Below are 14450 nucleotides of genomic sequence, written 5' to 3'. Positions count from 1 at the left end.
TAGATGGTGTGTGTGTGCGTGTTTTAGATGATGTGTGTGTGTGTGTGTGTTAGATGGAGTGTGTGTGTGTGTGTGTGTGTGTGTGTGTGTGTTAGATGGTGTGTGTGTGTGTGTGTGTTAGATGGAGTGTGTGTGTGTGTGTGTTAGATGGTGTGTGTGTGTGTGTTAGATGGAGTGTGTGTGTGTGTGTGTTAGATGGTGTGTGTGTGTGTGTGTTAGATGGTGTGTGTGTGTGTGTGTGTGTGTGTGTGTTAGATGGAGTGTGTGTGTGTGTGTGTGTGTGTTAGATGGTGTGTGTGTGTGTGTGTGTGTGTTAGATGGTGTGTGTGTGTGTGTGTGTGTTAGATGGTGTGTGTGTGTGTGTGTGTGTTAGATGGTGTGTGTGTGTGTGTGTGTGTGTGTGTGTGTGTTGGATGGTGTGTGTGTGTGTGTGTGTGTGTGTGTTGGATGGTGTGTGTGTGTGTGTGTGTGTGTGTGTGTGTTGGATGGTGTGTGTGTGTGTGTGTGTGTGTTGGATGGTGTGTGTGTGTGTGTGTGTGTGTTAGATGGAGTGTGTGTGTGTGTGTGTGTGTGTGTGTGTGTGTTAGATGGTGTGTGTGTGTGTGTGTGTGTGTGTGTGTGTGTGTGTGTTAGATGGTGTGTGTGTGTGTGTGTGTTGGATGGTGTGTGTGTGTGTGTGTGTGTGTTAGATGGAGTGTGTGTGTGTGTGTGTGTGTGTGTGTTAGATGGAGTGTGTGTCACAGAAGCGTGTTGTATAGTGTTAGTGATTATGGTTATAGTATGTAAGTAAGACATGTGATGGAAGGTGTTCACTCGGCCGTACAGGTGAGACCCGGACTGAACAGAAAACTCTTCATCTAAAGCCAGCAGCATGATCCGACTGATTTCATTTCTATTTCGGCAGCAAATACAGCACCTTATTTGTTTTTGTGAAATATATCATCTGTAAAACTATCATCATAATAACAACAATAATAATCCACAAGTGCATCAAGCTTCATAATTCATCTTTATTGTGATAAAGCAATGTTTTCATTGGTTGGGACTGACAATAAGAAGAAATAATGTGTGTTATGAGCGGTTATGAGCGATTGTGAGCGGTTATTAGCGGTTATGAGCGGTTATTAGCGGTTATGAGCGATTGTGAGCGGTTATGAGCGGTTATTAGCGGTTATGAGCGATAGTGAGCGGTTATTAGCGGTTATGAGCGGTTATTAGCGGTTATGAGCAATTGTGAGCGGTTATTAGCGGTTATTAGCGGTTATGAGCGGTTATGAGCGGTTGTGAGCGGTTATGAGCGGTTATGAGCGATTGTGAGCGGTTATTAGCGGTTATGAGCGATTGTGAGCGGTTATTAGCGGTTATGAGCGGTTATGAGCGATTGTGAGCGGTTATGAGCAGTTATTGGTGTTTACAAGCAGTTCTTGATGTTTTCTACTTTTTGACACACAAAGTAAAGGTTGGTGGTGCACCGGGCGTCGTTCCACAGGACCTCATCTGGAGAATAAATCAGAATTTAGTAAAAACTAGGAAGAAAAACATCTTCACATTTCAACAAAAGTGCTTTTCCCTGTAGAGAATCCGGACTGCGCTCTGAGCTCGTGGTTATTTGAAGTAAATTCTCATCATTGCTCATGTGCTGTACCTCCGTAGTTCATTTCCACGCAGTGTTCTCCTCCTGAATGATTCGGCTCTCCTGAATGCCAGGCGCTGAAATCGAACACCGAGCCGTCGCTCCACAGCCAGAGGGAGTTCTGGGAAAAGATGAATGCAGAATTATACTTCTTATATAATTACAGAATTATTCAAATAATTTATATCGGAATGTTTGTAAACATGATCATTTAGAAATCTTTTTTAAAATATTTTTTCGAATTCACTCTCACATCGTAAACTTGATCATCACCAGTGATTTCATTTCGGGGTTTGTTTACCCCCATGTTTGTGTACTGGTTGTGCTGCTGTTTCATTTATTTTAGGCTCTTTTGGAGACCCTTTCATCCAAAGATTAGCACAGAGCTCAGCAGTTTTATCCGATTTAAGCGGTAGATGTTGTCTCAGCGCGGCTTTACAGAAACGTGGGTGTAGATTTAGATTCCTGATGAACAATTCTCTGTGAGATGACATGAGGAAGAAACCTTGAGAAGAACTAGAGTGAAGACACACAGTACTGAGTGTGTGTACAGGATGCTCAGCGTGAGCCGATTGTGAATAAAAGTCCTGGGATGGTCTTCATGAGCAGCTCTGCAGGAGCCGGTTAATTGTTCTGAGGAATAACGGAAAGAAGGAAAAGAAAACTACCTGAGTTGCATCCTGAGCTCCGATCCAGGTGCGTTTGTAGCTGCCAGAGATTTTCCCCATTCTCTTAAGAAAAAAGTGCGTTTGGTTACTGTGCACAGACGCAAGGTTTCCTCCAAAGACCTGACAGTGTTGCTGCCAAGGAGAAAAAAAGCAGAAATAAATGATCAGGTATAAACAAATAAATAATAAATGATCCGATGTAGATTATTTTTGAGTAAATGAATGATGAAGTGTAGTGTTAATAGCATCGTGTGCAGACGAATAAAAAAAACTAAACACTGAATACCTCGGCTTCTGCCCATGGTTTTGCCTCGGCTACATATTTATAGCACTTTCTCCCAAATCCTGTCCAACCACTGTTGCATTTTCTTACAGGTGCTGATAATAATAACAATAACAATTATAACAACAACAACAACAACAATAATAATAATAATAATAATAATAATAATAGACAGTGATATGACTTACATGTTGCGTCACATCCACTGAAAGCCAGCGTAACAAGGACAAACGCAATCAAAATCTTCATTTTGGTAAAAACCTTTGGGACAGAAATAAAAGATGAGTAAATAATATCTAGTAAGTAAACAGTATAATGCAGGAACGCTCCATATGGGTATAAAATGACAAATATCATACCACCAGGGGAGAGTCTGATAAAAAGCTTTTCTGACTAAAACGAAGCACCGGCTTTTATATCCATCCTCACAACCAAGTATTTATAGTGAAGCAGCACACCAATGAGGAGCGCTTTAGACACTATCAAGTCCATATTGGGTAAAAATACAATTCTTCTATCCGAATGACACTGTGCTTTTTAACTTCCTCAGTTTTCTGGCTAGCAAAGTGGCTAATTTTCTGTTAAATGCTAACGCTCATGCCGTTCGCAAATCGATTAGGTTTTAATTCGAGGCTAAAGATAAAGTTTAAAACACAAATGATCATCATTTTCACTAAAGTGACAAATGAACACTGTTAAGTGTCGCATCGTTTCCTATGAATGTAAACAGTAACTGCTAACGAGCGACTGATTAGGAAATCATTTAAAAACGCAGAAGACCAGTACACATCAGGAGCACATTTAATATTATGTGCAGTAAATCTGTTTCCATCGTGATTTCGTTTCACATTTGTTCACTTTAACATGCTTTACGACTTCACATGACTGCAGGATAATGATCTGTATCATTAATAATGTACTGTAGATAAAGTTCTACATCACAGATCAGCATCAGGTTTATTCCGAAAGACTCCACGATAGCATACACACTATAAAAACACGACATTTCTGTCCAATAAAAAATATGAAAAGATTTTCTTTTCTTAAAAAAAGAAAAATAGAATAGAGAGTACTTTATTGATCCCCAAGGGGAAATTTGGTGATATCGTAACATATCATGATGAATAATTTTATTCATTATTAAAACAGTAAGTCTGAGAACGTTTGATGTGACTCTCAGGATGTTTCTAACAGAACGTTTGGGTCTTGATGTGACTCTCAGGATGTTTCTAACAGAACGTTTGGGTCTTGATGTGACTCTCAGGATGTTTCTAACAGAACGTTTGGGTCTTGATGTGACTCTCAGGATGTTTCTAACAGAACGTTTGGGTCTTGATGTGACTCTCAGGATGTTTCTAACGGAACGTTTGGGATGTTTTTGTGCAAATTCATGAAGAAGAAAAAAAAGAGGAAGTATTTTGTTGTGCAATGAGGCGATTGTGAGCGTTTCATGATGATTCGACAGTCTTGTGTAAAAACGGCTTTATTTTTTTAGCTCACAATTATTTTCTCAAACACTCGTCGTACCAGAAAGTCTTCGAACGTATTCCAACATCTCTTATGTTCATAATTCATCTTTGATCAGAGCAGCACTCTGCGTCTGTAACGACTCCCGCTGTTCGGTCTGCTCACGAACACTAGTTCTACATAAGAACGTTGAGAAGACTAAAGCGTCTCAGTGTTATTTATTGAAGAGTTTTCCATCATGGACACAGCCATTAGTAAAACGGATCCATGTAGCTGTGATGTGAATCACATAAAAAAAGCTTGTGGGTTTTGTCTTTGGTCTCGTATTAGACGTTACTGGTACTGATACTGTTTGGGTCCAAACTGATGATTCAGCAGGTGAGTCAGTGTGCTTGCCTTGGTTAGTAATCTGATTAATGTTCACCTGTGTCATTAGCAAACAAACAAACACACACACACACACACACACACACACACACACACACATCTCTGAGGTCAAGGATAAAGCTGTATTTGATATGCTTAAACACTGGCTCTGGTACGAGCGCTCATTTTATCATTTGGACATTTTAGTTTAAACAAATTCAGAATTATTCAAATTCATGGCATCCTAATAAAACAGATCATCAGAATGTCATTTAAAGACATCACAATCTTTGATAATGTTGTATTGTTCCTGTGGGACTATGTTTTCCATATGTGTTGGGTTATATAAGCTGTGTAGTGTTCATTCCTTTTTGGCTTCAAAACAATAAATATTACAGAAAGCTTGCAGAAATTCTGCTTGTTTTAAGAATATTTCATATTTAATTTGAATCACCCAAAATGTATTTCTGCATATTTTGATCCCATGTTTGTCCAGAGTACACGTCGAGAAGAGAATAACCTTCAGACTTCAGTAGGTTATATTTGATTTATAGCTTTCATGTGTAAAAATTATTTAAAAAATAGAGTCAGTGTATTTTGAAAAAATGTTTTGATGCGAAAGTAACTTCTTTTCCTATTTTAGTGCCGAGAAAAACAAAACTAAAAAATAAACCTGTTTCTGTGTTTTCCCGTTCTCATTTCAAAACAAACGAACACACGGACCATTTTAAAGAAATGATTATATATTCATTAACGTCCAGAGTTCACATGGCATTATTGCTTCAGCATGTTGCCACATTTCCCACAAAATGAGCCCCGAGCCGCTCGTATTGATTTTCCCGAGTTAATAATCACCTAAATGTCCTCTCATCTGTCCTCCTGGCGGCTTTCTATCAGCTATAAATACAGACCTCATCATCTGTCTTTAAGTGTCCTGCTCTTCAACATGAAGTTCCTCCTCTTCCTCAGTGTGTGTGTGTGTGGAGCGCTGGCTCAGGCCAATTCTGATTATGATGATGAAGATGCTGTAGTAAGTACACACTCGTGCCATTATTTATGTTACTTGGTCAGGATTAAAACAACAACTCATTTATTCTCTCTCTCTCTCTCTCTCTCTCTCTGTAGGATGTAAAAACACCACCGCCGGTGAGTCTGTTTTTAACTTCTGATCTAATTAAATGAAAGAAATGATTAAAAATGGAATATTTCTGCCTTTCCTTGTCTGTGGAGTGGTACCATTATGTTTTATACCTTTACACTGTATATGTTCCTGGGTAATGTGGATATATTGACCTTTAAAAAAGATTTGAAAAACTGAAATGGACTGTAATTAGATTTTATTGTGAAGATTTAAAGAAAACCAACAACTTTTTTTTTCTAAGAGTGCAGTATTAACAGTACAACAGATTTTAACATTAAAACAAAACCCCAACAACCCAAACGTCAAGCAGCAGTTCTTTACTTTTATTTAATTGACTTTAGAAACTGAACATTTACAGGCGACATCTGAACTCGAATAATCGATGTTCAGCGCTGTAATTACACAACCATGTTCACCCAGTCATTCTTTGAGACTGAGATGAAATTGCGTCTGTAAACTCCTCAACTTACTGAATGATATTTTTCCGAATGTCTCTTAGCCCAAAGTGGAATTCACAGACCCTCGAGGTCACAGGCCTCTTTCCAGGGGCCGTGAGGTCTACACACCTGTCGCTGCTCCACCTCCTGTTAGCGGACGTGGACGTTACGGACCGCGCCCCACTGCGGTGACCGAGAAACAGCTTCAGGAGGAGAAGAAGGAAATTATTGACAGTGGGGGATGCATACATGCTTCGGAGGCAATGGTAATCTCTATACTCTAATAATATAATTATGCACATTTTAAATGAACTTTTTCCTCACAGTAACATTTCTGAGCTTTACTTTGTTCTCAGACTGACTCGAAAATAGAAACGTTGGTAAAAGCGTTAGTGTTCCAGGTTAGATTTGGTATTAAAGTATATTATAAAATCTTATTAATGCTAAAGTTTGCAGTATTCACTCATAAAACGTTAATTCGAAGTTAATTTTAGAAATATATTAGATGTATTTCACCTTCAAACCACTCCAATGTCCAGTGCACATGATTCCACAGATATCTGTTACTCGGTTAAGTGTAGCTCCTCACAATCCAACATGGCTGCCGGTGACGGACTCGACACGCGCCTGTCTAACGTTTCTACACAAAAAAGGTCTCATCCAGTTTTTAAAAGACTGGAACAGCCGTTATTATTTGCCTGATCATTTGCGTAATAAACGCATCTAAAATCCCTGCTATTTTTAATAGTCATTTCTGCACAGACTCGTGGTGTGTAAAGGAGGACGAGGTGTGACGTGGTTTGTTTTCGTTGCTCCTGCAGGGTGTGCTCTGTCCTACAGGCTGTGAATTGAAAACAGCTTTGCTGAAGCAGGAGCGTGACGTTAAACCTACGGTGGCTCAGCTAAAGAGAGACGTGGAAACTCTGTCACAGACCTCCAACTCCGTCTACAGATACGTGGACGAGCTGACCTCAGAGGTCACTGAGAGACAGAGGATCAATAACGGTAAAGTGTTTAATGTTAGATAAGTCTCAGTTGGATTAAACTTAAACGTGTGTTTACTCACAGAGGTACACTTCACTCTGCAGCATTAACAGCAAATATAACAAATCAATAATCTTCTCTAAGTTCTCTGCCTTTTTAAATCTTTGTAGGTAATGACGACTTGGTCAATCAGTACACAGACGACCTGGAGGTCCAGCATGCATATGTGAAAGAAACTGTGGATGTCTCGTTTCCACAAAACATTAAAATCCTGCAGGGAGTCCTGGAGAAACTGCGGGAGAAGATCCAGCGTCTGGAGAGGGCTGTGACTTCTCAGAATGAGAAGTGTGCTGAACCGTGTGTAGTGTCCTGCCCCATCCCAGTGGTGTCTGGAAAAGACTGCGAGGATGTTTTCAGGAACGGAGGAGAAACTTCTGAGCTGTATCTGGTGCGCCCAGAACCCTCACAAGCACCTTACAAGGTCTACTGTGACCAGACAACGCAGAACGGAGGTACGGCATGATGGAAAAACAGACACTTTACAGAGATTTCAGAAAACTAAACCCCTTCAGTCATACTGTTCTATTGTTCTCAGGATGGCTGCTCATTCAGAACCGTTTGGACGGTAGCGTGGACTTCGGCCGGAGATGGGATGATTACAAGAGAGGTTTTGGAAACGTTGCGTTTGATGTTGGGAAAGGTCACTGCGAAACTCCTGGTAAGTTTGATACTTTCTGCAGGACAGCATGCTGGTGTAGCAGGTTGTGTTCTGAGTCAGTCCGGAGCTCAGGTTAGCGTGTGTGTCCTGGCGTCCCATCCAGGACGTGTTCCTGCTTCACACCCAGCATTCCCAGGATAGAATCCAGAACCAGGATAAAACATTTAGATGAAGATGACTGAATGATTGATATGTACTTTCTTTCAAGAAAGGGGTTTAATTTGTGTGCATTTTCTGTACATAGGTGAGAGCTTCCTGACCTCTAATCTCTGTTGGGTTTTCTTTGTAATGTAGGCGAGTACTGGCTCGGTAATGACCGCATCAGTCAGCTCACTAAGACGGGCCCAACTGAAGTCCTGATCGAGCTGCAGGACTGGGCAGGCACGAAGACATACGCTCAGTACCAACAGTTCACCGTACAAGGCGAAGCTTCGAACTACATCCTGGCAGTGGATAAATACTCCGGCACGGCGGGAAATGCCTTACTCACTGGTGCAACAGAGCTGTTTGGTGTAAATCGCACCATGACCATCCACAACGGCATGATGTTCAGCACCTACGACAGAGACAATGACCGATGGTGAGCATCGCTGCCCTTACAGAGAAGATAAAATTCTATGTTTATATATGATCTACGAGTCACTTAGATTTACTTGATAGTTATTTATTATTATTATTATTATTATTATTATTATTATTATTATATAGTTACTTTTTAACCAAATGATTGAATAGTTGCACTGCAGCATCGAGTAAGGAATAGAACACTTGGGGGACTGCTGTTGTAGGAAAATAATCAATAATTATTTATGCCTTTAATAATTAAACAATATATATTCTTTTAATATATACAGGGTACCTGGTGACCCGTCTAAGCAGTGTTCAAGAGAAGATGGAGGTGGATGGTGGTATAACGCCTGCCATTCAGCCAATCCTAATGGCCGATACTACTGGGGCGGAGCGTACACAAAGAACATGGCCAAACACGGCACAGACGACGGCGTGGTGTGGATGAACTGGAAGGGCTCGTGGTACTCGCTCAAGGCCGTCAGCCTGAAGATCAGACCCTTCTTTGCTCAGAAATAACACACACACACACTCTTCACTCGTCCTGTGTGAAACCTGTACTCTTATTCAGCAAATGCCATTTTAGAAATAAAAAAAGAAATAAAGATGTTGACATCAGTGAAATATGAAGATAATAAGAACAACTGCACCAGCTGTCAACAAACCTGTTTACGTTCAAAATAAAATGCATTCTGTGTGAACATTAGATTTGGTTTGAATCTGATCGTCTCAACTAACAGCAGCGTATCAGTAATTCCAGTATGTGTAGGATATATTCTATAATACTGTCATAACAAAAGAACGAAGCACAGACACAGTAATGTATACATTCTGGGTGGAGTTCAGTGGCTTTAAATCCTCACATACCTTCATCAGAATGAAGCGCTGACTCCAGAACCATGAACCCTCACCTCAAAAGAAATGATTTCCATCCCAAGCCCCCACACTCTTCTCATATGAGCTTCTTCTACCAGTGGCGTAAAGAGAAGAAAACACACTGACGTGAGTTAAGCTAGTGCTGCTGTAGTAATAAATCACAAGTAGAGATCAAGAAAATGACTCAAGCAGGAGTGAAGAAGTCATCTGGTAAAAAACTACTGCATAATTATTATTATTATTATTATTATTATTATTATTATTATTTACACGTCTACAATTCACACAACGAATCCCAAAGCTATTCTGTATCTGAGGAACAGATTTTTAAGCAATGACGTTACCTAACTAAGTGAGCACTGTGAAGTGAACACCAGCTCCATGAGCAGCAGTATATACAGTACAGAAAGCCAGATTTCACTTATTTACCACTTAGCCGAAAGATTTTGCTACAGTAGATTCATTAGCTAGCTAGCTCATGCTAATTCCTGCCTCTAGTTACATAGTTAGCTATCTAGTAAACATTATCCTGAGCATTACCTGTAGTCTGTAGATATATTAAACACAACGAGCTACTGAACATGCCTGAATGTGATCTCTTAAGTTTAATACAGAGCTTTCATACTGTAAAACATCAAAACATCTGGCTAGCACTAGTCTAGCACTCTCGGCTAATGGTTTCCCTGTACACATGCTGTAAAATGTCGATCTCTCTATGGGGTTTGTCTTGTATCATTTGCAGATCGGTATCACGCTGTTTCCTTTGAATTATTTAAAACTGAAGATAAATGCTGATAAACTGGGTGTCGTGACACTCGTGTGTCTCCTCTGTCCCAGACATTACTGCTGCTGGATAAAGCTTTTCCTGTCTGAAGTGTAGACTTTCAGTTTTATTTGTAAAATCAACTGCTTCACTTGAGGTCTTCTGGAGTTAAATGCATTCTGTGTTTTTTTAAAACTCAAATAAAAGGACTATGATTTATTTCTACTAAAATAAAAGAACTGTTACAGTGAACCATGTACTTAAGTCCCGTAAGGAGAGTATATCAGTACTTTCCTCCCTTGAGTACAACAAAACACTTTGAGAAAATTGTAGACGCTGTCCATTGTGCTTCATAACAGTGTTATAAATGCACCTCTGATCCCTCTGTGAGTTTGACGCCATTAAGATCATCCACTTGTCCGACTTTTGAAGCAGTGAACAATTCATAATAGCTTTGAATGTAAATGAAGTAAATAAAAGTCCAGAAAGGTCAGATGACACGTTTTATAATGTATGGAAGTGGGGAGTTTTTGTGATTGGCATTCAGTAAGCAATACATTAACTTTATAATGGAATGAAAAGATAAATAAGTAAATAAATATACAGAAATACAATACAGTAAAAAAGTGAAGAAATAAAAATGTCACAGTAAAAGGTGAGGACTTTCTACACTCCAGTGAAGACGAGGTCAGCTGACTGTGGGTTTACTCTTCCTTCTCTCTCTCTACATGTCTCTATCTTATTAAAGTAAGGCTTTAGCTGTAACTGTGTCAGTATTCATGCATTACGCTCTCATGTACCCAGAATAAAGAGCATTGTACAGTGAGATTATGGAGAGGGGGTGTTTTTTTGGCAGATGTTAATCCAGTAAGCCATATCTTCCTCTGCTCTTCTGTTTAGAACCGTTGTTAAATATACGTACAGCTCAGGGTCCTCAGGACTGATGATTGTGATGCCCTGAATAAGTTCTTCCTCCCAATCGACAACATTTGGGAAATTTGGTGAAAGATTTCTTTTTCCCAAGGGTGTAGATTGGAAGCTCCATTTGTGTTGCTCTAATAAAATGGCGTTAATCCAAGCACGAGAGAGTGGATCTAACCACATCTTTCATTATAATTATCACTGCAAGCTTGCTTTAATTTAACAACACGGCTTCCACACTCATTATTCAGAGTCTGAGCGTCTGAGTAGCGTTTAACTCTGTAGCTTTGAGTCTGATTGTGATATCAGACATATTTACTTCTCCGACTTCAGTTCCTGCTGTTGATGTGTCTTCTAGAATGTATTAAAGCAAGTCTCATTTTATTTCATATTTGTACTGTATAACAATTTACATTTTTATACACAGCGTATTAAAAACATATAGAGAAAAGATCTGTGTGTTTCGCGAAAGTTCTACAACTTTAATGTAACTTTTTAGTTTTTCTTCGAAATGAAACAGCAGTATTCAAGCCATGATAAAAGTCCCACATGTATTTCTTTTATGTTTCCCATTTTCCATCCGAATTCCACGTATGCTGTTGAAGCTCATCCATCACCACCTGATTCTGCTCGATGTCCTCCATCTTTGTGAGGAGTTCTGAGTGGACGAAAGGTAATTTTCCATACGCGAGAGAATCATGAGGTTGAACCACAGGTTGCAGTTTGAGTTTTTTGTCCAAGGTAAATGTTTTTTGTTGTTTTGGGGAGGTCAAGTCGAATGTGGCAATATTGTCCCGCATTGATCTGAAGGTCTCGTGATCAGGCACATGGTCAAAGGTTTGCTTGCATGATCCTTTGCACGCACGGACTTTGATGTCAATGTCCACCTAAACCCCGAAACCCAACAAAACAAACAAGACAAATCAAACACAGAGCTAAAAAATCCACTAACCATTAGTCAGAATTTTAAAGCTACAGAAAAGTCTGAACTTTTACCTCGAACTGGTGGATTTTATTGATCTGATCCTCAGTCTGTCTTTGGTACTTCTGTAGTTCTCTGGAGAGCTCTGTGGACTTTTTCCATAACAGTGTCAGGTTCCTGTGGAGCATCTCAGCGACCTCAGCGTAGCGCATTTCCTCCACTGTAAAGAGGATCAACAACCTTCAGTTTCATCATCAGCATTCTTATACATAATATCAGAGTGCAGGTCATTATCACACCACAGATTTGTTCAGCGCTCAGTTCTGATTGGTCAGAAGGTGTTGGTTTCTCAGCAGGAACTAACACCGATCTTCCACATCATTAAACAGAACTATAAATGGATTAGAAATGTTGGTTGTTAAATAAAAAAGTGTAATTGTTAAATTTCTGTGGTATAAGAGGAATAATCTACGTAGGGGTGTGCAGCTATTGGAAACTAACTGAGGTCGGGGTGGTAACAGTGGCTCTGCTTCATCACACCACCCCGTTGTTGATTCATTTCCTATAATAGCACTGCCCTAAGGGTTTTATAAAAAAGAATCTTTACGCACTGTATGTTTTGACGATAATCTTCCTTTGTGCTTCGTAGAACTGAGCCGTTTTAATCGCTGTAGATAAAGGCGTGGTTTTATATAGTTTTGTCTTCTCACAGATTTTGCCGAGACGCTCATAAACGTCTCCGTCAGCCTCGTCAATAAAACCCTGCAGCCGACAGCCTGATGGGCATTTCACACCCTGCACACAAATCAAACATTAAACCACTGGAGTGAATTTCATACACTTCCAGCCTCCGCAGGTTTCTGATTAAATAACTTAACCTTAAATATGAAATTTAACACAGTAAAAAGACGTATGATTATATGTGAAGAGAATTTCATGATTTATGTTGCTAATATTATATGTATCTAGCTTTATAGAGTGAATCCGGTGATTTCATTTCACTTTTTACCTTTTACTTACAAAATCTGCTAACAGAAAGAACATCAGGAAGAACACTGACCGTGATCTGGAACGGAGTTTAAACTCACCTCGTCCTCGTCGGTACACAGCGGGTGTTTGTTCACTGGACAATGTCCAAGTCGTCTTTGGTAACGGGAGGGAGTGTGTCGTTTCCGAGAACCAACTGACTCACACACTGAAACACACAAAACACAAACCTTTATATTTGAAGAATATGTGAAGAAAAAAGGAATATAGATTCAAAATACAGTTATTCTGCATGGAGTTTATTGACGGTTCTGTTATAAATTCATATATCTGTGTAATGTGCTTCTAAATTAAACTTAAACCTGATATTTTCATTGCAGAAATGATATTTTGGTGATTTGGTTTTATTTTTAATCTCTGATTAAAATATCATCCATATCATTACCATTGTATATAAAATTTAACACAGTGAGTGAATGAAATGCTTTGTCACTGTATAACTGCGAATTTTTTAGGAGAAAATAATAATAATAATAATAATAATAATAATAATAATAATACTACTCATCATCATCCATTTTAACACAGTTTACACACATTTTCAAAGAAGAAAAGGGTTCATGATCACTCTTGCTTGTGTGATGTTTTTAAATAAAGAAATGACACAAAATGAAGTGAACACATTTTTTTTTATTGAAAACGACATTAACTTGTGCAGTATTTCACATTGTGGCATGTCCTGATCATTGCAAGCAGAATCGATCTATCTTATTTTCATCATTTACATCTTTCTGATCTCCTTCACTGATTTGAGGGTTCAGAGAGGCCTGATCTTCATTCTCACCACTTTAAGGGAATAATCTGCTGGTTTAAACGGCAGCCACACGACTCCATTCTCTACCTCGTAGGGAATTTTGCTAGCACGATCGTACTTCCCGCCCTTGTAGTAAATCCCATTGAGGTTGGCAGACTGGCAGTTATTGTACCACCATCCGCCTCCATAGATCTTAGCACAGCTCTCCTCCCACTTGTCATTGTCCCTGTCAAACGTGCTAAACTTCATCCCAGCGTGTGAAAGGAAGGAACCCGTGTTAGCTAGCCCCTGCACCAGAGCATCTCCTGCATCTCCTGTGTAAGATGATACATTTAGCTGGAACCCCTCTGTCTCTGAGCCCACCTGGATGTTATATTCTGCATACGCCTCGTTTCCTGCCCAGTCTAACAGCTCCACTCTCAGAACACTTTCCTTCTGAGTGAGGAGATGTAAGATGTGATTCCCAATCCAAATCTCACCCCTTCCTTGCTTGTCTGTCTTCCCAAACCCAACCCGATACTCATCCCAAGTGCGGTTGAAGTTAACAGAGCCGTCCTCCCTCTGCTGGATCAGAACCCAGCCCCCCAAACCTGTGGCCTGGTCACAGTAAAGCTCCACTACCTCCTCCGACCCGGCCGGCTTTACTTTGAACAGGCCGCTCTGATCACCCGCGGTGTGCTTCTGCTGGATCTCAACACAATCTGAAAGGAGAGATCTGCCGATTAGCGCAAACGCTGCACTTCAAATATACTCCAATTGTTAATATTCCCCCAGGAATTAATAGTAGGTGTCCACTGGCCTTCTCATGAACAAAATATGACTGCACACAATTTTATAACTGTTTAGTACACAGTAATTGCAGTTATTCCAGTTGCAAACCAAACATCTTAACATTAGCAGGTT

The 14450-nt window shown here is 39.8% G+C and overlaps 3 protein-coding genes across 7 annotated transcripts in view; 1 reads left to right on the top strand and 2 right to left on the bottom strand.

Annotated features, from left to right (window-relative positions):
* Positions 1–978: 978 nt before the first annotated feature.
* Positions 979–3531, bottom strand: si:dkeyp-75b4.10 (ladderlectin). 2 transcript variants are annotated; one of them, XM_053615171.1, is made up of 6 exons: positions 2944–3531; positions 2773–2845; positions 2588–2679; positions 2302–2433; positions 1646–1754; positions 979–1497 (listed from the first exon to the last, which is right to left on the bottom strand). In XM_053615171.1, exons 2-6 carry the CDS (start codon positions 2831–2833, stop codon positions 1412–1414), a joined length of 480 nt encoding a protein of 159 aa, XP_053471146.1. In that variant the 5' UTR covers positions 2834–2845; positions 2944–3531; the 3' UTR covers positions 979–1411. The 2 variants fall into 2 exon arrangements, with proteins under 2 accessions (XP_053471146.1, XP_053471145.1); XM_053615170.1 differs by having other exon boundaries at positions 2773–3531.
* Positions 3532–5322: 1791 nt separating this feature from the next.
* On the top strand, positions 5323–8970 carry fgb (fibrinogen beta chain). Its single transcript, XM_053615169.1, has 8 exons — positions 5323–5447; positions 5543–5563; positions 6058–6261; positions 6817–7000; positions 7150–7491; positions 7575–7697; positions 7992–8277; positions 8552–8970. Exons 1-8 carry the CDS (start codon positions 5364–5366, stop codon positions 8781–8783), a joined length of 1476 nt encoding a protein of 491 aa, XP_053471144.1. The 5' UTR covers positions 5323–5363; the 3' UTR covers positions 8784–8970.
* Positions 8971–11188: 2218 nt separating this feature from the next.
* The window catches only part of LOC128601790 (fibrinogen alpha chain), a 5566-nt gene continuing 2304 nt past the window's right edge, over positions 11189–14450 (bottom strand). For 2 of the 4 annotated variants that reach the window (XM_053615164.1, XM_053615166.1), the window contains exons 6-9: positions 12835–12941; positions 12358–12541; positions 11821–11966; positions 11189–11711 (exon numbers count right to left, since the gene is read on the bottom strand). In XM_053615164.1, coding sequence (XP_053471139.1) covers positions 11385–11711; positions 11821–11966; positions 12358–12541; positions 12835–12941 — 764 coding nt within the window. In that variant the 3' untranslated portion in view covers positions 11189–11384. Of the gene's footprint in view, positions 11712–11820; positions 11967–12357; positions 12542–12834; positions 12942–13403; positions 14249–14450 lie in introns of those variants that run through there. The other 2 variants (XM_053615168.1, XM_053615165.1) reach the window with 2 other exon arrangements.

Source organism: Ictalurus furcatus, chromosome 26 (assembly GCF_023375685.1).
Source record: "Ictalurus furcatus strain D&B chromosome 26, Billie_1.0, whole genome shotgun sequence".
Classification (NCBI taxonomy): Eukaryota; Metazoa; Chordata; class Actinopteri; order Siluriformes; family Ictaluridae; genus Ictalurus; species Ictalurus furcatus.
The sequence above is the reverse complement of the archived record's forward strand: the minus strand, read 5'-3'. Positions and strand labels throughout refer to the sequence as shown.

What these genes read in the sequence shown, in the direction of transcription:
- fgb (XM_053615169.1), top strand. Translation starts at nt 5,364, where the DNA reads ATGAAGTTCCTCCTCTTCCTCAGTGTGTGTGTGTGTGGAGCGCTGGCT. An exon ending in ATGTAAAAACACCACCGCCG is followed by an intron (nt 5,564 to 6,057) that starts GTGAGTCTGTTT and finishes AATGTCTCTTAG; the next exon opens with CCCAAAGTGGAATTCACAGA. An exon ending in GACAGAGACAATGACCGATG is followed by an intron (nt 8,278 to 8,551) that starts GTGAGCATCGCT and finishes TAATATATACAG; the next exon opens with GGTACCTGGTGACCCGTCTA.
- si:dkeyp-75b4.10 (XM_053615170.1), bottom strand. Translation starts at nt 2,941, where the DNA reads ATGATATTTGTCATTTTATACCCATATGGAGCGTTCCTGCATTATACT. An exon ending in GAGCTCAGGATGCAACTCAG is followed by an intron (nt 1,755 to 2,301) that starts GTAGTTTTCTTT and finishes ATCTTTTCCCAG; the next exon opens with AACTCCCTCTGGCTGTGGAG. An exon ending in CGTGGAAATGAACTACGGAG is followed by an intron (nt 1,498 to 1,645) that starts GTACAGCACATG and finishes TTTATTCTCCAG; the next exon opens with ATGAGGTCCTGTGGAACGAC.